At 35.8% G+C, this 26331-nt stretch overlaps 1 protein-coding gene and 2 pseudogenes across 2 annotated transcripts; 2 read left to right on the plus strand and 1 right to left on the minus strand.

The window, feature by feature from the left end:
* Positions 1–9919: 9919 nt before the first annotated feature.
* Positions 9920–10455, plus strand: LOC127115270 (quinolinate synthase, chloroplastic-like; annotated as a pseudogene).
* A 2-nt stretch (positions 10456–10457) lies between these two features.
* Positions 10458–10992, plus strand: LOC127115271 (pyrophosphate-energized vacuolar membrane proton pump 1-like; annotated as a pseudogene).
* A 3194-nt stretch (positions 10993–14186) lies between these two features.
* LOC127115913 (cold shock protein 1) lies at positions 14187–17080 on the minus strand. Of its 2 annotated transcripts, XM_051047331.1 has the most exons (9): positions 16569–17080; positions 16154–16276; positions 15890–16048; positions 15652–15816; positions 15391–15507; positions 14905–15078; positions 14749–14830; positions 14564–14659; positions 14187–14463 (listed from the first exon to the last, which is right to left on the minus strand). In XM_051047331.1, exons 1-6 carry the CDS (start codon positions 16935–16937, stop codon positions 15052–15054), a joined length of 960 nt encoding a protein of 319 aa, XP_050903288.1. In that variant the 5' UTR covers positions 16938–17080; the 3' UTR covers positions 14187–14463; positions 14564–14659; positions 14749–14830; positions 14905–15051. The 2 variants fall into 2 exon arrangements, with proteins under 2 accessions (XP_050903288.1, XP_050903287.1); XM_051047330.1 differs by lacking the exon at positions 14905–15078.
* Positions 17081–26331: the final 9251 nt, after the last annotated feature.

Consider the following 26331-nt stretch of genomic DNA (forward strand, 5'->3'; position numbering starts at 1 on the left):
GCTTGTAATGTTGATGCAAAAGAAAGAGACCCAAACACTTTAAGAAGATAAATGTCAGGTAGGCACTGGTGTAAGACATGAAATGCTGACTTATTTTGCAAGAAATGTTTGGGAAGTCTATTGATTATGTGAATGACGTGGCTAAAATATTTTTGTAATGGGAGTTTAAATTCAGTGGTGACTAAAGAACCATTAGGGAGTTTAATTATAATTAGAAGTATTCTTTTCAAGCAAGTAAAATATTTTTGAGAGAAGAAAATGTGGTCAGTGGCACTAGAGCATGAATATACGGGAAAAGTTAATTCTAATAAACATAGTATGAACACCCTTTACTCTTCCCAATACAGAGAAACATCTAAAATGGTTGAACTATTTCTGCTTTTCTCAAGATGTCACACGTCATTAAAGAATATCAACCATCATAAGTTATCATTACAAGCATTAAATGATCACATGCTCCATCTTCCATTTTAATGTTCAAGACACACAACTTCCTTTATAAAAGCATGCCATCAGATATATACTTCTCATATTTTCATCCAACTCTTCTTCTTTCTCTAGCAAAAAATAAGTTCTCCAATAAAGAAGGTGACAAGCACCGTTTGAGAGGGGGTCACGGTTCCACACCAACAGCAAGTCGTTGAGGATACCCAACCAACTGGGTCAACCACCATAAGGGATTCTTATGGGTGAGGAAGCCAAAGAAGAACAAGAACAAGAGTAAGAAGAAGAAGAAAAGAGTACCCATAAGGATGTTCTTCTATGAATCTGATGAAGGAAGCGAGAAGCATGTGCTTGGCTAGAAGGATTCTGCAGCAGCTAGGGGTTATTGTCCCAATCTGGACAAACTAATGTAAACCCATGAATATTGTAATCCTTCCAGTTTAGGAATTAAAAATTTCTCCTATTTGAAATGACATTGACTCTGAATGATTTGAACCTCCTTTGAATGCGTTTAAATCATCGAGAAATTTCCAGAAAAATCGTTCATCCAAAAAAATAACCAAGCAAAGACATTATCAAACATTTATCATATGAATGATAACAATTCCCAAATAAATATGGTTTAATGTAAAAACATAAGCAAACATAAACATAACCACAAGATGAGCTTCAAATATAGTTGCATCATATTCTAATTCACAACTAGAAGGTGTAGATTTCCCACTAGAAACATCTATGGGGCGTTCAAGCATTGTGTTTAACGGTGATGGTTGTTCAGAAGGTGAGAATTCCACTAGCTGATTCTGAACATCAATGGGTTCATTATTAGGGAGTGAAGTGTGTTTTGGTGAGGGAATTGGTGAGGGGGTTGGTGAGATGTGGTTAAGGGTGGTGCAATAAAAAACATCTTCAGAGACTAAATTCAGATTAATACCTGTTACACCAGTATATAGAACCTTTGAAGGAGCAACAATTTCTGAGACACATTCTTTAGGAACAACAAAAACTTCAATTGTCTTCAAACCAACCATTACCTCAGTAACCTGAACCCCATAGGATTCCAATACACCAACAATAATATTCTCTTTATTCTCAACAACAGAGGTTTCTTGATGCTTTTTTTATTGATATAAGATGACATATGTTAATAGTTAAGCACACATGAGTGTATGCTCAATTACACTTATATTAGAAGTGTCATATGCATCTTTCTTCTTCTTGATTAAGGACACACCTGCTTTCTCTTATTATTATTCTTCCTCAATATCAGCCAACTTCCTTAATTTCTTCTTCTTCAAAGCTGATTCTAAAATGATAGAGACAAAAGCAACCTTCTTGAGAAACTTTCCACTTCTAGATTTGGAGGGCATTATTTCAGTGGTAGCAAAAACTTCTTCAACCTCCTTCTCAACTGCCCCCTTGTTAGAATATTTCTGAACATCCTTCAGAACACCTAAAGCCTCATGCTTCCTCTTGTTAGAAGATTTAAAAAACATCAGTAGGCTTGTCATGAATATATTTTAGTCTGATGCTTTTTCTTTACTTGAACGACTATAAGATGAAAATATCTATTACTTCTGGATTATCCATCTTGGCGATGACAGGATAGTCCTCAAGGTAATTAGAATTGGTACATCTAACAGAGAGAGAGGAATCTTTGAAGCAACTATCTCACTTTTCGTTATCAGCTTGATGTTAGCCAAAACAAAAGCAAATAATATATTTACATAAATCTCATCTAGATTTCCATTGTCAGGCAAGAATCTAAGGGCATCAATTAGATGACCCTGAAAGAACAATTCTCACAACAATCTAGCACAAGCCACATTCTTCTTGCGGAGATTTGTGTTATCCTTGATTGCATCACACAGATGGTTGAAGATATAAGCTAGTAGATTTATCTTGTCTTCAATTTTCAAGTAGAAAATGAAGTGTTTGTGATCCCATGAGATATGATTAGTACTTCCTTCTCTGAGGATCAGAAAACCACTTAAAATCTTGAACAGAACGCTGAAAGTCTTCTTCATGTTTTTGACCTTTCTAAAATCAGAAGAATGTAAATTATCAACATTTTTAAACAAGCACCACTTGATAGCATATTCTTAAGGACTATTGACTTTGGTTCCCACAACAAATCTACCAAAGTTTAGATTACTCAAGATCTTGGCAATAGTTCTCTGAGTAATGACCACATCAATACCCATTATAGTAGATCTTATATCAACTTCTTCAAACTTCTTCAAACCAACTTCTTTCCTGGTCTTCCCCTTCAAGGAACTATCCTTTTTCACCAGCAGTCTAAGCTCATCACATGCAGCAAGTTCATGAAACACTTATGACCTAACCCATAAATATTTCACAAGATGAGGATAGGTTGGTCCATTTAGCATATCAAAAAGTCAAGACCACTCTTGAACTCTAAAGAAGCTCCAAAGATCATACCCATTTTGACTGAATGAGTCAAATTTGACAATTTTTTCAACCAACAGCTTCAGATTATCTTGATTTAAGACCATGGTCTTGGGCCTGATAGTCATACCTTTTCCAGAGTTGACGATCATGTGTGCACTTCGAGCTTTTGAAGATCATGCCATTGAGGATTGGAGTTTTAGGGTTTCTAGGGTTATTTTTGAAAAGGGGATTTTTAAAGAGGGTAAGAGAAAACAAAAGTGTAGGTAGTGAATTTGTGAGGTGTGTGATTCTGATATAAAAAGTGTTTTAAGTGAAAAATGGAATTTCAAATAACACACAACATAAATGCACAAATAAAAAGACAACAAAGATGTAAACGCAAAATACCAAGAACATATGAGTTTTTACTCAATAGTTATAATCCATGTGTCAAAAGACATTTCAAATTTATAACACATAAGAGGAAAGATGCCAAAGGCAGTTACCAAAGGATATCCATTTGTGTGCATATCATAGGCATTTAATTTTGTTCATAGTATCAGAGGTTGAGATGTTCCAGAGGCTATTTATTCATCAAAAGCTGACTCTGAGCTTTTTGATCAAGGTAGCTTCTAAACATCATCAGACTCTAATATAGTAAAATTTTGCCCAACTGATAAAAGTAGAATTATCATAATAAAGTGTAATTCTTCTTTCATAGAGATGAAGATCTTCTGACAAACATTTTACAAATGTTAGAATTAGAAACTATCTAATAAAAACACAAACATACCTCTCTTTGCAGTTCAGCTATACAGATTGTCCAAGAGGAACAATATAGTTCCAATAATTCTCCTTTGCGAATCGTTAGAAGTCTCTTTAGACTTCTCAGAACAACTGAATAAACTTTATAGACATGACCAAAAATTTGAAGCACCAGTCCATAGTAGGAGACTTTAGTCTTCCCAGTACCAGTAAGCTTGACTGACTGGTTTCTTCCAGATTCCACATATTCTTCCTTCTTTAGAGTTAGAATTTAGGATATAGGCCATATTTTTGTTGAAGGTTGTAAGCAACCATTGTCTCGGAGCAGTTGTTGCTTTGTTCTTTATTTAAGCACATTTGCAACAAAAATTATCTCATTCTTTGGTACCCATACTCTTATGGGTCTCTGAGGTTATTTTGTAGGGCTTCTTATTTCCTTATGTCTTAGCCTTATAGTAAGGTTTAGACTCATTTCATACTTTTTGTTTATTAACATACTGTCTAGAGTAAATTTTAACGTTGACTTATGAACCTCTAGGGACTTTAGATATAATAACTTTCAGGTATGAGTTCTTCAAGACCTTTAACTTGAGAGTCTGAGATCTTAAATTCTTCAGAACTTGTAAGTTATCTATCACAGGTTCCATCTAGTTCAGAATCTTACCATTTTTAGCAGCAAGCATAAAGTAAGCATTCATTCCCTTTTGAGCAGTGCTTGAAGAAGAAGGGTATGATGATTTTACTTAAACATCAGTCCTTGGATTATAATGTTTTTGATAAAATCCAAGGCTTTCTCCTCTGCTCTTACTCACTCCATAGATCATGGAAGCAACTTTGGTTCTTTCAAACCCATATATAATGAAAATTTGAAGAGCTAATTCATTTTTATCCAGAGATTGGTCAAGCATTTTTTTTATTGAAGCAATTTGTTCTTTCTCAATTATTTCAATTTTTTCGTTAGAAATATTTAGCTCATCTTTTTAAAGATAACATTATTTCTCTAATATTTTTAATGTCCGCCTTTCTGCTGGCATCTTTCCATAAGATCATTACACAGAGTACTTAAATCAGATTTAGAGAGATTAGAAAATACTTGTTCTATGTCTTCTGACTCTGAGTCAGAACCAACTTCAGATTCCGAGTCTGAAAAAGTTGAGGCCATCAAAGCAAGATTGGCTTCTTCATTTTTAAGTTCTTCCCATGTTGCCATGATACTTTTCTTGAAGTTTTTTTTCTTCTGGAAGCTTTCCTTTCTGGCTTTATCTTTTTGAAGATCAGGACATTGAGCAATGAAATGACCTGGCTTTCTGCAGTTGTAACATCCATCCTGATCTTTACTCCCAGAACTTGACCCTTTTAAGCCATCTCTCTTACTAGAGAATCTAATCTTCTTTCTGGCCAAATGTTTAAATCTTTTGATGATAAAGGCTAGTTCATCATCATCAGAAGCTTTATCATGAAGGGCTTATTTGGACCTTTTAGTTTGAGAGGATTTCTTAGATCTTTCAACAGAGTTTAAAGCCATAGTTTTAACTTGCTTTTCGGGCTCATCTCCATTTAACTCCATTTCATGATTTTGGAGATTGCTAATAAGACCTTCAAGACTTAAATAATTTAAATATTTAGCCTCTAGAATGGTAGTCACTTTGGGTCTATATTTGTTAGGAAGACTCCTAAAAATCTTCTTGACATGATCCATCGTGGTAAAGCTTTTGTCCAAGACCTGAAGTCCAGACACAAAAACCTAAAATCTTGAGAACATTGATTCAATGTTCTCATCATATTTCATTTTGAAAATCTCATATTATTCGATCAGAAGATTAGTTTTAGCTTCTTAAACTTGATGATTACCTTCATAGGAAGCACATATAGATTCAAAGATAGTCTTAGGAGTAGACTTATCATTGATCTTTACATACTCAGAATGAGGCAAAGCATCAACAAGAATCCCTCTCACTCTATAACTCTTTATATAAATCTTTTTTTGATCCGGAGTGAGAGACTTTCTAGCAAAAACCATTCCAACACCATTGACTTGAAAGCCAATGTCATCTTCGAAAATATCCCATAACTTATCATCCAACCCAATGATGTGAGTGTACATATTACTTTTCCACCATTCAAATTCAGTGGAGTTACCACTGAATGTTGGTGGTTTAATAATATCAATGTTTTGGACATATGTACTTTGATCATGGTTGTTGTTGCCACTAGGAGAACCTTCAATAGGACTAGTTAGTTTGGAACCATCAACCATGATGAAAAAGGTATTTTTCTCAAGATATTTTTTGTACCACGATCAAATGTTTAGTACAGACTGTTCTCTGATGCCAACTGAAGGTGGGAAAAATACACAAGAAAGGGGAGTTGATTTGTGTATGCCAAAAAACTCAATTTCACTTATGAACCAACAAGTTCATACTATAAACATGATTCAAAGTCTGATACAAAATCAGATATAGTAACGGAATAAATACTCATCAGAAGTAAATGCAAGCAAAACATAAATATTATCCTAGTTCCCCTCCTCAAGTGAGAGTAATCCATTCCCCTTACTTCAACAAGAGCTTTTCACTATAGGCAAACAAGTTACAAATTTCTCAAGCACATTTGCAAGAGACTTCAATGCTCAATCAACCTAGAAGGAGACTTATGCTTAAGAAACCTTGCAAGAGACTTATTGCTCAATCAAAATAGAAAGAGACTTCCCTGCTCAAGTACACACACAAGAGACTTCCTTGCTCAAGCACGCAGGCAAGAGACTTCCACTACTTTAAACAAATAGTTTAGTAGAAAATATAACTACTATACTTTGATACACAATCAGAAGTATAACAATTGTGAAACAATCACAAAGGTTTTTAACCTTTCTAAGATTTCTAAGATAATCAAAGATAAGAAATATTATGATATAAAGTAATAACAGTTACAAAAATAACAACTCATAGTTATGCAAAGAACTTGTAAAAGTAACCTTACTTTGAATCTTCATCTTCCTTTTATAGAGGTAGAGAAAGATTCGTTAGAGAGTTTGAACATAACTAGCAAACTTAGTGAAGAATTATGCCAAGAGAGACTTTGAAGACTAGCATCTAGTTTGAAGCTTTGCCCACTAAATAATGGCATGGTCCATAGCACCTTTCGAACTACTAGGTATCTACCAAAAGGTAGAACATGATGATTCCATATCACCATTTCTTGAGGCTTGCAGAATGAAACCCTAGTTGACTTTGTCCAGAAATCTGGGGCTTTGATAAGACAAGTCTGCTTTGGTACAATGTGTGAATCAAATGATCTCCATGTCTTTAGAAACTGAGCTGTCATCAGAAGCTGGGTCATGTGACTAGAGTTTGATACCTTTAGAGTGTGATTCCTTCAAAGGCAATGAACTGGTTCAAATTCTGGTCAATAAGAATCAGACTGAAAATACTTTTCCACATATGCTTTCAATCAGGATTGATTCTATGCTTGTGATCCTGCACACTTGAACATATGTTAGTGTATCCATTTGTTCTTTAAATACTTTGTTATCATCAAAACCTTAAGGGATATGAACAATCTTGTTACAACATTTGTGTTTTCCAAACCCATGAGGTTATTTGAAATAAGTGCGGTCATCTGCAGTCGTTGTCAGTCAGTCATACCACGTGGAGGTGGTGACACGCAATCTGAAGCTCCTCCATCATGAGAATGTCCAACATCATTAGCAAAATGAGAAGGTAGAATGATGCGAGGGTGTGATGCTATAACGTACCACTCTAAGTAACCGTCCTCACACTACCCATGGAACTGCACCTCCATAACAATATCTCTAATAGTAATGACATTGCTAATAATGATAGACATAAACCATCTATCAATGCCCTAAGATGGAACATAAGAGATTGGTGAAGGGATTCCCTGAACATACTCAAATGGAACCGATACCTCTCAGACAAATATCTAGCCATTGAACTCTCCCATCGCAGATAGCCCCAAAATAAGGACGGGTCATCAAAGTCTCTATGCACTCTATGCTCTATGTAGGATGTTCAGATTCCATCGTTTATAGTCATCGCTTCAATCCTCTGCATGTACTCTTGAAGACCTCCTAGATATGAATGTTTGGCCCTCCATTTGGTGGTATGTGGGGAGACAATGGTATGATAATAAACTTGTGTCATACCCTGATTTTGACCCTGAATTTTTTTTTTCCATCAATCAGTCATTTGAATTTCTCCTCATGAACATTTCACGTTTAAACTCTTCATTTCATGTTGAAAGATCTTTTATTCATTCATGCATGATTAAAATAAATTCCACATGTTCCTCTACACACATTCATATCCTCCATTGTTTGGGTCCTCATTGTTTGTGGATCAACAAAAGGGACCCAAAACATGCAACAATCCTATAAAGTCAGTGACTCATTTCCATTTAAGTGGATCAACAAAGAATGAAGAGAAGGATTTTTCGTCACTGCTATGGCCATTGCCGGCACTAGATGGGCAATTGTTATGTCTCATGGAGTTGGATTCTCAGACCAGAAGAAAACCAACTGATGAATAACAAGAAACAGGTCTATCCTGCTGTTGCTGTTAAGGGAGTTCCAGTGGCTAGAAGAGTGGCGGTGGCCCTTAAACCTGTTCAGAAGAAAGTCACTGCAAAACCAAAGCTTGTGGATGCAATTGATATGATAAGTTCAAAAGAGAGAGACATTAGAAAAAAAGAGAAAAAGCAGAACACGAGCCCAAGACGCAGCCTGAAAGATTTACCAAATAAAACGCATCAAAACGGTATTGCTAAAGATACAAAAGCAAGCCCCTGACGGCAACGCCGACGACGAGTAACACCAAAGCCGCTAGCCAAACGCTGTGGCAGGAAATCACAAAACACCCAAGCCAATTACCAATATACCAATCACCATGAAGTTGTCTTGCTGCAAATTGTTGCGCCTGCTAGGACAGATGTCTCTGAACATCAAAAGCTTACAAGCCAGGTGCATGAAATTGTTGGACGCATCAATGGAAGATTTGGAACACTTACTGCTGTCCCGATACACCATCTGGATCGGTCACTTGACTTTCATACGTTACGTGCATCCTATGTAGTTACTGATGTAGCACTTGTTGCGTCATTAAGGTGCAACACAATCCCTTGGTGTTGGTGCTATCTCGGTAAATCATCGGAGAAAGAAACAGTACAAAATAGTGATGGTAAGGTTCGTGTTGGACCTACAAACACAGAAGCTCCTGGCACTGGCAATGGCCATGGAAAAACTCATGTTTCGAATGCCAAGAGCATCAAAGGTCATAGAAAACCTAGTCAAAGTTTTATTGATGTGATTGAACTGCTGCTTGAACCTATATGCACTTGTGTTCCTCCCTTGAAGGACGACTACTACAGAATTCTTATTATTGAGGAAGGTTTAGTTCCTGTGCCATTAATAGGTGCCGTAGCTTATAAGTCATACACCCCACATGTGTAATTGAGACTGCATAAGTCACATAGTTCTTTACTCTTTGAAAAACAACACTTATGATAACCCTAAGGCCAGGTTCGGTTCGTAATATCTGATGCACTTCGAGCTGCATCAGTAGCATCTGCAACGACTACCAATGTCAGCAATTCTTCATGCTTGCGTGAAAGTGAGTGTCGGCTTGAGGTCGTAAGGCTGGCGCAGTTGGTGAAAGTAATGTTCAAATTAATTGTTCTGACTCAGATCAAGGTGGATTAATTGAACTTGAGAAACTGTTAAAGCAGAAGACTTTCACCAGGTCTGAGATTGATCATTTGACAGCCCTTATGCAGTCAAGGACCGTAGATGCACCTATTAGGGGAGGAAGAAGACTCAAAGTGAGTTCTAACATAAGTCCATGAATGCCAAAGTGCTTCATCCATGCTACCGTCGGTAACCGTATACCGCACCAAACCGCCACCGCCGTTTAAACTTCCAGTTCAGTTCCGGATAATGTTAATATGAAGAATTATTGGTTTTTCGAAAACAATTTTAACGGTGTGTCGGAGGAGATTCTTGGTGATGTTGTTGTTTTTTTATTTTCCACTTGATGATGACGTGGAAACTGATGTTGTGGAACAAGATTGGAATGATCGATTCAAACACATTGAATAGCCATCTCTTGGTGTTTTCTCAGTACCATCGTTTGATTTGTGCGGTGAAACTCACAATGAGAAACCAAATCTTGTGAACAATTTCTCTGCTTCTGAAATTTCTGATATTGATCGAAGAAATATTGTTAATTCGAGCTTAAAAAGACTGTTGGAGCTAAATATGGCAAAAGCTGGATGCAAATCCATAACAGTGCTAGGTGTGGACTTTATGTCGGAAAATGTGCGCGCCATCCTTGATCAAGTCGGTTTCAATGAGGTCGATGTTTATAGAATGTCAAATGAGCGTATTGGTTGTTCACTGGTTGATGCTGCAACTACCTCTACTTATATGGAGTATCTTGAGCCAGCTTCTAGGTTTACTTCTTTGCATGTCATATACATTAACACTAAGTAGAGACAAAGGCATATGCTCATGAGCTTGTGCCAATAATAACCTGTACCTCATCAAACGTTATCCAGACTATTCTTCAGGCATTTGCCCAAGTTCCAGATTTGAGCATATATTATGGGCCTGATTCTTACATGGGTGCAAATATTATAGAATTGTTCCAACAGATGACAGTAATGACCGATGAAGAGATTGATGTGATACATCCTGAGCACAATGTAGACTCTATTATATCCTTACTACCACGACTTTACTTTTATCAGGATGGATCATGCATTGTTCATCATCTATTTGGCCATGAAGTTGTGGATACGATAAAAGAAATGTATTGTGATGCATTCCTTACTGCCCATCTTGGGTAGCACTCCCATCTACCTTCACCATCTTCAATTTTGGAGAGCAGAAAGTTGTAAAGAACTGGCAGCTAGTGTGTGTTTCTGTTGGTCTTTGGGAAGGGCTTATCATTGGATTTGTTACTGAATACTATACCAGCAATGCATACAGCCCTGTGCAAGATATTGCTGATTCCTGCAGGACTGGTGTTGCTACCAATGTTATCTTTGGTCTTGCCTTGGGATACAAGTCTGTTATCATTCCAATTTTTGCCATTTGCAATTAGTATTTTTGTAAGTTTCAGTTTTGCTGCCATGCATGTTGTTGCTGTTGCTGCACTTGGAATGTTGAGTACTATAGCAACCGGATTAGCCATCGATGCATACGGTCCAATCAGTAATAATGTTGGAGGTATTGCCGAGATGGCTGGAATGAGTCACATAATTCCTGAGAGAACCGATGCTCTTGATGCTGCAGGAAACACAACTGCTGCCATTGGAAATGGGTTTGCTATCGGTCCTGCTAGCTTCTTTATCATTATATATAACACCTTTGTCTAGTTCTGGTGATCCTTTGGAAGAAATTGAATCTATTCCTCTAATGGCACGTTGGTATGTTGTATCTGGCCGTCAATATCTTATCCAAATAAAGGTTTTTGCACATGCTCATGGCACACACGAGATTTATATTACAGAGAGTGATGATGTTAAGGTTGATGATTACCAGTCAGATTATTGGAGAGCTGTGCCGGTTTCAATGATATCACCTTAAAACATGGTTGGCGGAATACTAAAATCTTGAAAGCTTATTCTCTAGGACTTGGAAATTTGGCAGCTTCTGTGAACTATCTTGGTGGTGCCAATGACAAAAAGGAGACTATCACAGTTGTTCAAGAAATCATGGATGCTGAGATAAAGGCTGTAGGAGGTTGTGCAAAGGCAACAAGTGACTTCAAATGGTCGTCTTCAGACATATTTACTGCATCTGTCTCCGCTTCCGAAACTGTTGTTGGATCTCATCTTCAAGCTGCGGTGACAATGAAAACAACGAATGGTGCGTTCTTCTACAGATGTGATGCCTTCAATTCTTGGATAAAGTGGAAGGCTGGAAGTGAGTCTTTTGTAATTGTCAATGCATCTCAGGAATTGTCATACTTGGAAACAAGTGCCAAATAGTCAGGTTCATCCATCAAATGATGGTTTTCCCTATTCTTGGACTTACACACATGCTTCTAATATTGGTCAAGCTTTAATCCATGCCATACTTTCTAAGGAATATCACCGATTCATTAATGGTCCTGTTGTCTTAAAAAGCTTCTTTACGTATTGCGGCATATTTACCCTTTATCGTCAGCCAGGCAGGTGATGGAAACCACTTTGGTGGTTATTGGTTTGACTTGGCTCAAGCCGAAAATAATAAGAAATGGCATAACTTGGAGGAGCTATATCTTGCCCCTGGGACAAATTTAGACTTATTACTTGTTGGTGACCTGAACCATGAACAACATTGTTATGTCTGCAGTTGAACTTATTTATTGTTATGCTGAATGCTTGGCTCTGCATGGAAAAGATTCAGGAGTTCACAGTGTAGCACCTGCTGTTGAATTACTCAAGAAGCTTCTTTTTTTTCGTCCGGTGAAGCTATTCAGACTGCTAGCAGTTTGGCCATATCTTCGAGATTGCTTCAGGTCCCTTTTCCAAAACAGACATTGTTAGCTGCAGATGATGGTGTTGAGGGTGTAGTTCCAGTTCCTGGCTCAGCTGACACAAGTGCTAGAAATAACCAGGTCATGGTTGAAGAAGACATTATCGCTTCATCTGTTCAATATTGTTGTGATGGTTGTTCTACTGTATCTATACTTAGGCGAAGGTGGCATTGCATTATTTATCCTGATTTTGATTTGTGCGAGGCTTGCTTTGAAGTACTAGACCGATTTCCTCCACCACACACTAGAGATCATCCTATGACAGCAATTCCAGTTGAAGTGGACTCAGTGAGAGATGGCAATGAATTTCACTTCACACCTGATGACATAAGTAGCACATTCAAGGTTGCAAAATTTGAAGATATGCCAAGACCAAAACCGTGTCAAGCTGCCACAACAACACCACATAAAATCAGTTCAATTCCAAAAAAATGAAAGCACATATTTCATTCAAATGAGTTTACAGTGGTGAAACCTTCTTACCAATAGTAAAGTTTTCAAAATGAAGAGAATTGAGAAGGGGACCACAAGCTAGAATAAGGACAAAATTCAAAACCTCTCCCAGTACAGACACTTCCCACTATTATGAGGAAACACAGCAACACAGCAGAGAGGAGATGAGTCATATATAAGAGAGACCGCTGTTCATGGAGAAGGGGGCCAGAAAAACCCTAAAGTTTGGATAGCCGCCACTGTTCACCCATAAGGAAGAGAGAATTCTGAAAAACACAAAAGCGCCGTTACTGTTCACTGAGAGAAAGAGGAGTCGACGGCAAGGAGAAGAGAAAGCCATAGTTTTTCTTGGTGGTGAAGAGCGGACAAGAAGATCAAAACCGGTTCAGGTGAAACGCTTACTAACATTCGTCGATCGAACTCGCCGCAACCGGTTAGCTTCCTTTCCGAGCTTTATTTCTATGTTTCGATTATGCTTTGAACTCCATGTTTGATTTAGCAACACCGCTGCCTGTTTGTTTGTGATGTTAACTTGCTGTTAAAATTTTGATTTTCAAAATGGAAAGAAAACTGAGCTTTGGTCATTTGCCGTTACTATTTTCAACATGAGCTTTGGTTATTCGTCGATACTGTTTTCAACATGAGCTTTGCTTATTCATCGTACTGTTTTCAACTTTGTGTTTTATTTAAAAGGTTTGGTGCGTCTTTTGTTATATTATGTATTAGCGTTTCAAACTATATAACAAGGATGTTTATCTGGCTGAGTTGGTAAAGGAGTGTTTTGACAAGCTTTTGGTCTCACTACGCCAAAAAAGACCTATGAGAGCGCTTTTTTTGGCCTTTAAAAGCGCTTAAAAGCGCTGCCGTAGGTGGCGCTGCTATAGGTTTTAGCAGCGCTTTTTGTTTACTAAAAAGCGCTGCTAAAGGTTGTCAATAGAGAGCGCTTTTTAGTAAAAAGTGCTGCTAAAGGTGGTATATAGACAACCTTTAAGAGCGCTTTTTACTAAAAAGCGCTCTCTATTGACAACCTTTAGCAGCGCTTTTGAGTAAAAAGCGCTCTTAAAGGTTGTCTATATACCACCTATAGCAGCGCTTTTTACTAAAAAGCGCTCTCTATTGACAACCTATAGCAGCACTTTTTAGTAAAAAGCGCTCTCTATTGACAACCTATAGCAGCGCTTTTTACTAAAAAGCGCTCTCTATTGACAACCTTTAGCAGCGCTTTTTAGTAAAAAGCGCTCTCTATTGACAACCTTTAGCAGCGCTTTTTACTAAAAAGCGCTGTCTTTTCCTCTAGTAAAATAACAAAACGCTGCCTTCAGTTTAAGCCTACCATTTCAACCTGTAATATTTTTTGGGAATAATCCCATAAACCTGTAAATCAAGCCTCTCTAATTCAAGCATTTGGAGTCATAATTCAAGCATTTGTAATTTTTTAAACCAACACAAGCAAACCAACACAAGAATGAACACATTTGGAGTCATAATTCAAGCAAACCAACACAAGGATAGATAGGCACTGAACACATTTGGAGTCATAATTCAAGCATTTGTAATTTTTAAAGCAAACCAACACAAGAATGAACACATTAATCTATCCATGAAATTAAAGATATCACTAAAATTATAAAGAACTATACACAAGTCAAAACTAATATGTTATACGGCCTATTTGGAGTCATAACTAATCTGTTAAAAATATAAAGAACTATACACTTGCCAACCAGAAACCATTCTTCATCAAAGTATTCATGTTATTTTGAAACCATTATATACTAATTAATCTTTTCTCAATAAAATATTGACACAATTCCTCCTTGATTTGTTCCAACTGCAGTCTCGTGTAATGAGCACACTTGTATTCATCAAAGTACTACATAACAAAACATAATATGCATGATTTAGTTAAAAGTAATAAATAATATGAAATATTCGATAAATATTAAAACAAATCCTAAGTTATAAATCCATACCGTGATTGGAATCTCTATTTGATTCATATTAATGATTTCCCTCATAAACCTCATTACAAAGTATCCGCAATCGATACCGTTGCGCTGTAGAGGACACTACATAGAAAAATAAATAAGAATGTATAGTTATCTTTTCTTATCAAGTAGCATCACTATTATAAGCAAAATTGTGAAAATTAAAGTACCTGCACTTTTATCCACGTAATGTTGCTGGATTTAGTACGTGGTACTCGAGCTTGTCTTTGAGATCGGAACACTTTTATTGATCTAACAAAATAAAAACATATATTTAGAACAATCTCACATAAATATACACGAATATTTAGAACAGTCTCACTTACGTATCAACTAATTGCTTCATATCCGGATAATTTGTCCATTCACCATCTTCACGGGTCCCAATTCAGTTCTCATTCCCATGTTTACCATGTCCTTCCTTACAAGATGTACATGCATTTGCTACTTGCTAGTTATGATGCAGCATCCATTCATTTTAGGGAATATCTAATTGTGAACTATTAATATCATATAATTAGTTATGCATAAAATGACCCATTTAACTTCAAGTTCTCAAGGGTTCAGCACTTCAGCTTATAGTTCTCAATATGCACTCCTAATGTTATACCATAAATGCCACCAAGAAATTTAAGGGTAGTGATTGAAAGAGATTTTCAGTATATTTTTTAGTTTTTATTAAATTATTCTCAAATTATGAATATGTAATTGTGTGGAAGCTGGCACTGATCAAAAGGACAGATAAAATCTCCCTTGTAAAAACATTAGGAAAGGCGCGTAAATAACAATATAATTTATTAAATATAACTTACCAAACCAGTATGACCCATCTGACCACATTTGTAACAAGAAATTTCTCCCAGTATTGCATCAGCAGTATTGACACAGCACAAATGGCCAAATGTCTTGCAGAGATAACATTGAATCTCCTAATCAAACAGAAGAAAGAAAGAAAGAAAGAAAAGAATCACTGACTGAGCCATTCATATCCAATGTAAGGCACTATTCTAATGAAAACTAAACCAAAAACCTCTAGCAAATTTGTAATATATGACAAAAAAGAAAAGAACAACCTTGAGATCATCCGGTGAATAATCATTCCTGCATGAAAACATATCATGCCCAGAATTCCCACACTTCAAGCACACCGTTAAGCTTTTAGGAACACGTGCCGACATGTGCTTCTCTGGACAATCTTTGGCACGGTGGCCACCTTTCTTACAGATATAGCAATTCGTCTACAGAAACATCAAGCAGATCTCAGTATAAACACTTTTAAACCTTCGGAAGCCAATAGGCAAGCAAACATACCTTAGTACATTGCTTTGCAACGTGTCCCAAACCACCACATACATAGCACGGTTTCATCCGCTTCGCTTCTGTACAGTTTACAGCAGCATGACCTTCCTCGCCACAATTATAGCATGCTCCCCAACTACTATCTGGAGGGTCAAAATATCTTGGACCCCGCTGATAGAAAAGAAACATGAAGTGATATACCCAACTAAGCATTCCTCAGCTTACAGTATTTTGAAAATCAATCAATCACATTTCAGATCAAATATATCAACTCACAAGCAGCTTTCGCAGAACCACATTGTCGCCTATCTGACCCGAACTTGCTTCCAAATCCACGGACTCACGGTTCTCTGTAGTTTTGATTATCTCTTCCACCTCTTGATCTGCAGCTACAATAACCTACAGAAAAAAGAAAAGCATTACAAAATATCCAATGTATCTCACCTAAATCCTAGAAACTAAAAAACCTCAAAACTTAAATTAAAAACTTATACAATGCAATTTTTGAACTAATTTCCCATTTTCAGTACAATCATAATCTAATTGATTTCCAAAGGAGTAGTTTGTGTGTCTATTCCAATTTATCAAAATACGCTAAGAAAATTCAATTCTATATAAAATCAATAAAAACAGAAGAAAATAGAACACTTTTTCAGAAATTAGAAGAAACCAAACACAGCATAAGACGTACACTTGAAAACCCAGAGTCCACCATTAGCTTCGTCGTTTTCTTCTCTTCCATCATTTCCCAAGCAGTGATCCCACTCGACCCATCCAAAACGCCGTCGCTTTGCATCACCTTGAATTCAGATTGCTGCGATGGCGAAACAAGAGAAGAATCAACGCCGTTTAAAACGGCGTCGTTTGTTGCAAGCTTTGCCTCTCGCGCTCGTAGGGCCTTTTCAACGATTCTGAGACTCAGATCTTGATTGGCTTCGTCATCATCATCATCGCTACTGAACACGAGTGATGGCGTGGAAGCGCCGTCGAGATTGTCGGTTGCTTCGCCGACTTGTTCGTGCTCTCTTGCATTGGCTTTCGACTTCTCCTTCTTTCCCATGCCGCTCAGAATTCAGAGTTCCGAAGTGTAAACCCTAATCAAACGCAGGTTCGATAATTTTTACGGTGAACACTTCGATAACTTGGGATTTAGTTGGATATCATACCTCGTCCAATTAAACAATAACATTGAACGTACGTCACTTTTTATATTTACTTTTAAGAAAAACAAATCAATATTTTAAATCAACTTTTATTGAAGGTAACAGTACTCAATTAATTATATAAGTATTTAAGAATTCGCCTTTTTTTACATTAATTTTTAAAAGATAAAAACACGATTTATTAAGAAATAAGATTTTTAAAATCAATATTTTCAATTAAATTTTTAAAGTAATCATGATTCTATCTATTTTTTAAATTAGATTTATTATAATTTTTATAAATGACCTATGAGAGCGCTTTTACCATGAAAGCGCTTTCATAGATGTGAGACTGAGACCTATAAGAGCGCTTTTACCTTAAAAGCGCTTTCATAAGTCTGAAACCCATGAGACCTATAAGAGCGCTTTTACCTCAAAAGCGCTTTCATAAGTGTGAAACCCATGAGACCTATAAGAGCGCTTTTACCTTAAAAGCGCTTTCATAAGTGTGTGAGACTGAGACCTATAAGAGCGCTTTTACCTTAAAAGCGCTTTCATAAGTGTGAAACCCATGAGACCTATAAGAGCGCTTTTACCTTAAAAGCGCTTTCATAAGTGTGAAACTCATAGATGTGAGACTGAGACCTATAAGAGCGCTTTTACCTTAAAAGCGCTTTCATAAGTGGAGACCTATAAGAGCGCTTTTACCTTAAAAGCGCTTTCTTTACATAGGCGAATTTTTTTTCAAGCTATTACAGCGCTTTTTTTAAAAAGCGCTTTCTTTTTGGTGCTGCCAAAAGCACTTTTTGGCGTAGTGTCTTGGGTTCAATACCCATATATAGCATTCGTTTTCTTTAGCATTCATTTTTTTCATGTTTATGTTTTATTATGATTTCTCCTACACTCATAGTTTCATTATCACTTAATAACACAAGGTGGGTTTCCTTTAGTTTCATCATCCATTTAAACCCGCTTTAAGAATATAAATCACCTGATTCTCGATTCAATGTCGAGCCCATTTCCATACCCTTGTAAGTCGATTGCTTTTAAGCATCGCCATCAACCTCACATGGCTTACTCTTGGGCCTTCTTACAATGAACTCTTAAACAACATCAACTTAACTTTAAATAATTTCAAACCTCTGTATTTTGATTATTTTAATTTATTATTTGAGACATTTTCTAAATAAAACGTGAAGAAAAAGATTATCCTGGAGGGAATATCCAGTTATAATCCCGAATATTAGGCTCAAGCTGTAAGAGCTTGCAAGCCATAAATATTCATCTTCCCTTCCACACTCTAATATTCAAATCGTTTTCTAATTAAAACGTGAAGAAAAAGATTATCCTGGATGGAATATCCAGTTATAATCCCGAATATTAGGCTCAAGCTGTAAGAGCTTGTAAGCCATAAATATTCGTCTTCTCTCCAAAATAGTTATGAATATCTAAACCATTTTCTTAATAAAGTTGGAAGAAAAAGATTACCTGGATGGAATGTCCAGTCGTAATCCCGAATATTAGGCTCAAGTTGTAAGAGCTTGCAAGCCGTAAATATTCGTCTTCTCTTTAACACTCCAAATATTCAAATCTTTTTCTTAATAAAGTTGGAAGAAAAAGATTACCTGGATGGAATATCCAGTCGTAATCCCGAATATTAGGCTCAAGCTGTAAGAGCTTGTAAGCCATAAATATCCGTCTTCCCTCCAAAACATTCGTAAATATTCGAATCATTTTCTTAGCAATATTGGAAAGAAACAGACTGCCTGGGTGGAATGTCTAGACGTAGTCCCGAGTATTAGACCCAAGCTGTAAGAGCTTGTAAGTCACAAGTACCCGTCTTTCAAAATTCAAAATACCTAATTCCTACCTTAATACTTTTTTCAATAAAGATGGAAATGGAACATGGTGTATACCGTGCACTCCTGAGACTAGGATTCGAGATGTATATCTCGCTCATCCAAGTTCTCGCCATTATTCAAAACGCATAAAATCAATCAATTTCTTTCCTCGCCGCCGTGCGATTGATCTTTTAAACCTTTTCACAAACGAAAGGTACTTTGTTTCAAAACAATGCAAGGCAATGTTTCTCCACCTGTTTTGGGTAGTCCAACAATGTTTTCGTCGATTTGACACAAAATAGCTTTCGCTAAAATCGACCAACAAACAAACACTTTTCTACCCAGAACTATGTAAGCCTTGATTTCTCTTTTGAGATACGTAGGAGCAGGATTTGTAAATCTTGTCAGGCCTACTAATAAAAAACTTAGGTTTAGTCCTTCGTCAAAAAAAATATCCAAAAACATTCTCTTCTCATCCTTTCTTTCTTTCCCGCCTAATAATTCGAAAAGCCTAATATTTCAACTAACACTAACGCACACAACTAACCTAATGGTTCCCGTTGAGTACAATGGACGTGAGGGGTGCTAATACCTTCCCCTTGCGTAACCGACTCCCGAACCCTGATATTGGTTGCGATGACCATATCTTATCCTTTCTTTTCGGGGTTTTATCGATATTTTCCCTTTCCCATTTTGGGAATAAATAAAGTTCGGTGGCGACTCTGTTCAGTCCATCATTGCGAGCGTGCGATTGCGCTTCGCTTTGAAGTCGTATCCCCATTTTTCGAGGTGCGACAACATGTCTGTCATAAATGGAAGGGAAATTCTCGTCTATGCCATATTGGTACAAGAAGAAAAAATTGCATATACAAAAATGTCTTTTATCAATAAGAACTAAATAAATAAAACATAATAAATAGTAATACCTAAAATGGACTTATATAACCATCAAGCTTCCTCATCTCAAAGATTGTTCCACCAATGTCTGATATGTATCCTAGAGTCATGAGAGATGAAAGAAAGACCCTATTTTAAACTTGAACTCAACCATGACCATGGCCTTGGTAACCCCTAAGTACTACTCAATCATAATACATGTAAGCTCCTAGTTAAGGATAAGAGCGGTAATTAAGTTATCTTATGTCGCATCTCGAAAAATACGATCTTTCGTGAAGCATATTGCACACTCGTGGAAAATAGTTTCAACTGTGTTGCCACCAAACTTTATTTATTCCAAAGAAGGAAAGAAAAAATATCGATAAAACCCTTAGAAAAGAAAAAGAAAATGGTTGTCGCAACCAAATTTGGGTTCAGGAGTCAATTATGCAAGGAGAAGATATTAGCACCCCTCACGATCGTTGTACTCAACGAGAACCTCTTAGTTAAACTTGCGACTGAATGTTAGCTTATGTTAATAGTTTTCTTTGGATGATAAAAAGTGTAAAAGAAAAAGGGTCGCCAAAATGATTTTATTAAGGTGCTTGACGAGATTGTGGGTCTTGCTCTTACGTATCCTCGGGTACAATGAGAAACTCAAAACTTCGTAGTTTGGGGGAAGGCTACGGTTTGTTAGTTAGTTTGTTTTAATGAACAACAACTTGGATCATGCTTTAACGGTAAAACATTTCTTGTGCTTGCAATTGGAAGCTTAAAGTGTTTGTTTGTATTCGCATTAGAACAGACTAAAAATGTTCTTATGTAAAATGTTTTTGATCGTGCGGGGGGGCGGAAAAAGATATGTTTGATGTATTGGGTGTTTATTAGTAGAACGAAGAAAGTCCAGGCAATATGACGCGCGCCAATCATTTGATTACTCGAGGAGTATTAACGCGTGCACCTTCCATTTCCTTTTCATCCAATTTAGATATTTGGATATCATTTGCGAAAGTCGAATATTCGCAGTAGTGAGGCGAGCGCCTCCCACTTGCTTATTCGAGGAATAATGAGGCGTGTGCCACCTATTCCTTTATCTAAATTTGATTACAGTGTTTTATATGCAATATCATATGTATCTATGTTGACGATCTACTCATATTTGGATCAAACATTCATATCATTAATGATATGAAATCATTGTTGTGCAACAACTTTGACATGAAAGACCTTGGAGAAGCAAGTGTGATCCTTGGTATCAAGATCACGAGATCTCAACAAGGAATTTCTTTGGATCAATCACACTATATGGAGAAGATCTTAAAGAAATATAAATACTTTGACTGTAAACCTGCGTGCATACCATATGATCCAAGTGTGAAATTATTTAAGAACACTGGTGAAAGTGTCAGACAAACATAATATACGAGCATCATTGACAGTCTTAGATATGCCACTGATTGTACTAGACCTGACATTGCATATGTTGTAGGATTGTTGTGCAGGTTTATGAGTAAACCGAGTAATGAATAATTACAAGCTATTACGCGAGTCATGAGGTACCTTAAAAGGACCATGGATCTCTACCTACATTATCATAAATTTCCGGTTGTACTAGAAGGGTACAACGATGCAGATTGGACCACCTTATCGGATGATTCCAAAGCTACTGGTGGCTATATATTTAGTATAGCTGAAGGATAAGTATCTTGGAAATCAAAGAAACAGACTATCCTGGCTCAGTCCACAATGTAGTATGAGATGATAGCACTAGTCACAACTAGTGAAGAAGCAAGTTGGTTAAGATGCTTGCTAGTTGAGATCCCTTTATGGGAAAAACCTATGTCAGCTCTGTTGATCCACTGTGATAATACCACAGCTATTGCAAACATTGAGATTCGTTATTATAATGGTAAAAGACATATCTCTAAAGGAGCTATAAGAGTGGATCATGTACGCACTGATGAAAACTTAGCAGATCCTTTGAAGAAATGATTAGCTAGAGAGAAAGTCCACAATACATCTAAGAAGATGAGACTAATGTCTATAAAGAAACGAGTTTCTCATGATGGTAACCCGACCTAGATGACTAGAGATCCAAAGAAATAGGTTCAAAGGATAATAACAAGTTATGAGTATTATGAGATGATCATGCAAGTGAAACATGAATCCTAAAGTAATAAGAGGTTGAGATAATAGAAGCTCTTAATGAGATTTATACTCTATATGATGGAGTACCTAAGCTACATGAGTACTCTTGATTGACCCATCTTTGTGATTGTGGAACTTTGGCTGATTCCTATGGAGTTTCGGGGAAGAATTCCTAGAGCCTTCACTAAACCGGGATACCCGTGCATGACCATTAAAGCGCGGGCTATTAGAATACACCTTAAGAAAAGATTGTGTGTGGGTCTGATGTTTGAGATATAGTTCAAGACAATTGTGTCACTCTTATTGAATCAGAATCCTACTTACTACGCAAAGGTTCAAGTCGTAGGAACCTTTGCTTAAGCACAATCTTAGAAATGTTTGACGTTTCTTCTAAAATCACCTTTTAAATTCAAGTGGGGGATTGTTGGAAAACTTGATGTGAATTTGAAAGGGTCATCCGTATTAATTAATGAAAGTTAATTACGTGGAAATTAATTAATTAATTAATTAATTAATTATAATGTATTACTCATCAAAACCTATTTTTAACCTAGTTTTGACTGAGTAACTCTCTCCCACTATTTTCTCTCCACTCAGTTGAATCCATTACCCATAAATAGGGTACCTCAGCTAAGTTGCAAATGACTCCAGATTTCTGAATTTTTGGAATCTCTCTTTTCCCTCTTTATTCTCTTTATCTCAAATTATCTCTATTCTTCTTTATTTTTCGAGTGGCTTATTGTGCCATCAACGACTGGATTTTTTCAGATAATACAAGTGTTTTAAACACCATCTGAAGATGTATTTCTTTGAACAATTCATTACAATACAAGTGATAATCATAAAATTGAACAGACTGTTTTATCCTGAAGACATTGTCGAAACTCGACTGCATTGCATAATTATTGAAAGTACGGCGAAACGTCTTAAAGAAGGCGACTTAGTACGTGACTCGTCCCGATAATTTCCTTTGTGGAAAAATTTTCAAAACCGAAAACAATAAGGTGTTTATATGGGATGCAAGGAGAAGAAATTATGGTGAGTGCAAAAGAAGTTGTTGTGGTAGATGATGGTTTCCGGTGTGATATGAGAGGTGGATGGTGATTGTTGGAGGAGTAATATGGCGGAGTTTTAGTGATGTGGTGAATGGTTGATATGGGAGGAGAACGATGAAGATTAAGGTGAGGGATGAAAGAGTTTCTATAAAAAAGTTGAGAGAGTATTTTTCTTTAGAAAAGTAATTTCTGAGATGTGATGAGAGGGCATTTCATGAGAGAGAAATCTTTTTTTCTTTTTAGTTGAAAAATAGAGAGAGAGGAAGAGAGGTCTCATGTGTCTCTGGTGAATGTTGGAGATTTTTTTTAGTAGTGTCTCGTGTGACTCATTCTTATGGGCTAGAGGAGATCCTTAAGATAGAAAATAGGATTACCAGCGTGTGAATATTTTGCTAGCTGTCACGTGAATCAGGGGAGTTTCCGTTTTTCTTATATTTGATCGGAGGAATTTCAATTTTCTAGTAGATACCCGAGCGTGTGAATATATCAATGTGATACTCATATATTAATGTGATACTCATATATTTTATTAATATAGAATATTTACTTTAACACAGTTAAATGCATTCATATAAAAATCAAAATATACAATGTGTAACTCAGCTTTGATTTCATGAAGAATTGTCTTCAACAAACATTTAGGTATATTGAATCCTAATATAAATATAAGTTTTCCTTAAATAAATTTTAAAAAAACAATATAAAAGGCACATGTATCAAGTGATTAAGTAGTTACCTGTTTACTATCAAACGACCGAGCAATGCATATTATACATTCTCAAATTTTGTTTTCCAAGTTCACTAGGCTCTTCAGGGAAGCCCTCATCAATGTGTACACGTGCCTCCGTATCAGTCTAAATTGTCACCTTCTTCTCATCCTAAGCATCTACCTCTTTGCCAGCCTAAGTCATCACCTTAGTGTCAACTTCATTTTAAGCTTTAGCTTTAGTAAGTGTCAACACTATTATAAAATATATTTTTTTTAACACCACCTTACTACGACCGTTTAAATAACCACAATAATATCTCATTTTTGTGTGCCTGAATTTTTTATTATTTTATTGAAATACATTTCATCAGGGTCCTTAATTACAACTGTTGTGATAGATGAAAAATTACTTATTTTGATTCCCAGCACCAACATTGTTTTATTTTTTTGTTACAAAAAAGACTTTTTCTTATAGTCTTATAAATATATTAATATTAAAATACTTATTACCATGGTTATTACCATAAACCATGGTAAATAATAGTTACATTTTATTAGGGATTTTGTTAACAACTATGGTGATGATTTATATATATAAATATATATATATATATAAATATATATATATATATATATATATATATATATATATATATATATATATATATATATATATATATATATAATCTAAGTTATCAAGCTTTCACATAGAATAACCGTCACTCTCAAAACAAAATCATAACATATGTCTCTTCCACATGTAGCGAACTTATCCTATAAGCTTCTTCTTCTCAACATGAATAAAAACTCTGAAGATAATCTAATCAATCTAGTGGGAGCGTACCTATCAAAGAAATTGAGGTTTCTAAGGATGTTGGTGATATGATGGACTATTGGTTAAATAAGGCCAAGGAAGCATGAGATATTTGGAATAACATCATCATGACTGAACCTTCTAGTGGGACATCTGTCACTAAGAAGATAATGATCACCAATTTGAATATTGAGAAGATAAGAAAGATAGAAGTTGTTGTTGAATAGCTAATGGAATCAAGTGACTCGGAGTCAGATGAAGAATGAGATAACTTTTTGGATTCAATTAGGCATGAAGACTAAAGGCTTCAATGATAAAGGTAGCTTCTGATCTTGAAGATTTAAATTTTTCTTTCAGTTTGATGAACCTTGTATTTGGGCATATTTTATTTATGTTTGTAAAGGCTCTATAGTCTCATTGAACTTATGTACAATAAGTGATCTAATGCTTCTGCATCTCTAGATGTTGTTCTAGTTGTTGTTCTCATGTTTTGGTTGAGTATGTGTTAACATACTAAGGGCTTAATAACAATTGCCTGAATTTTTCATTATTTTATTGAAAGACACTTCATCATGGTCCTTAATAACAACTGTTATGATAAATGCTTATATTCTAATAAATATATTAATATTAAAATACTTATTACCACAGTTATTACCAGAAACCGGGGTAATAATACTTACATTTTATTACGGTTTTTATCAACCGCAACGGTGATAAGTTTTTCACACACATATATACAAGTGAAGTTAACAAGCTTTCGCATAGAATAGTTGTCACTCTAAAAAAACGCTAACACCTCTGTCTTCCACATGCAGCGAACTTGTCCTCATAAACTTCTTCATACTAAGAGTTAGTCAAGTTCATACGCTTTAGCATTCTTCTTCTTCTTCTTCTTCTTCTTCACAAGGTTTCTTCCATGATACTCATACGCTTTCTTCCATTTTTCTGTCTATAGATTCTTCAAATTTTCTTTGTTTTTCATACGCTTTTATTCGACACGATTTTTCATTTTGGAAGAAAGCTTAGGGTTTAGGGTTTAGGGTTTTCATTTGGCATGATTTTCGTGTTTTTTTTTGTTATCTCTACTTGAATCTCTACTTTTCAAATGAATCTCAGTTATCATATATGTTCCATGTATGACACTATTTCTTCTTTAAAATCTAAAAATCTCTATTCAATCGAGACATCACTGTATTAGACATTACTTGGGTTTCCATTTATGTTAACGTGCTATTAATGTCATGGTAGTTTATGTTTCAAAATCAGGTTAACATGTTATTTGTAGGATTACAATGTCATGCTAGTTTATATTTTCAAATCAAGTTAACATGGTAATATACATTTTGACTTCTAGGTGTGGTTAAAAAAATTTACAATGAAGAAAAAATACAAGGAGGACAAAGCTAATGTAAAAGTTGCATACTTGTGTAAAAGACCCAGATCATGAGGCACGAGTTTTCCGCTCTCACTTCAGCTTCATCCTCCTTTCATTATGGATTCATTCTGATATAAGTAGATCATTTCTTCATCTTCATTATCAACAAATATTTTTAATAAAATGTACATTTGTGAAACATTTTATGAGTTGATATGTTGTTGTTGTTCAAAATGTTTGCCTCATTTTTTAATTCAAATTGATTTTATTATATCGTATGTAGATTTCTTGTTTCACTAACTCATAACTAAACATGCATTCATTTAAATCGATTTAGAAAATGATAATTTATAAATTAGGTTATATTTGAAAACCAACTTAGATCAATCAATGTTTTTCGAATTACATGCATCTTGTAATTCATCTCTCGTTCTTTAGCATATAGAATTTGGTTCAATGATCCAAGTTTTTTAAAGCAACAATTCATTTTC

Source organism: Lathyrus oleraceus, chromosome 1, assembly GCF_024323335.1.
Source record: "Lathyrus oleraceus cultivar Zhongwan6 chromosome 1, CAAS_Psat_ZW6_1.0, whole genome shotgun sequence".
Classification (NCBI taxonomy): Eukaryota; Viridiplantae; Streptophyta; class Magnoliopsida; order Fabales; family Fabaceae; genus Lathyrus; species Lathyrus oleraceus.

Excerpts from the sequence above, each read along its gene's own strand:
- LOC127115913 (XM_051047330.1), bottom strand. The coding sequence starts at position 16,937 with ATGGGAAAGAAGGAGAAGTCGAAAGCCAATGCAAGAGAGCACGAACAA. Across the intron at positions 16,049-16,153 it reads TGGTTCTGCGAAAGCTGCTT|CGGGGTCCAAGATATTTTGA; the intron begins GTGAGTTGATAT and ends CTTTTCTATCAG. Across the intron at positions 15,817-15,889 it reads TTGCAAAGCAATGTACTAAG|ACGAATTGCTATATCTGTAA; the intron begins GTATGTTTGCTT and ends ATGTTTCTGTAG.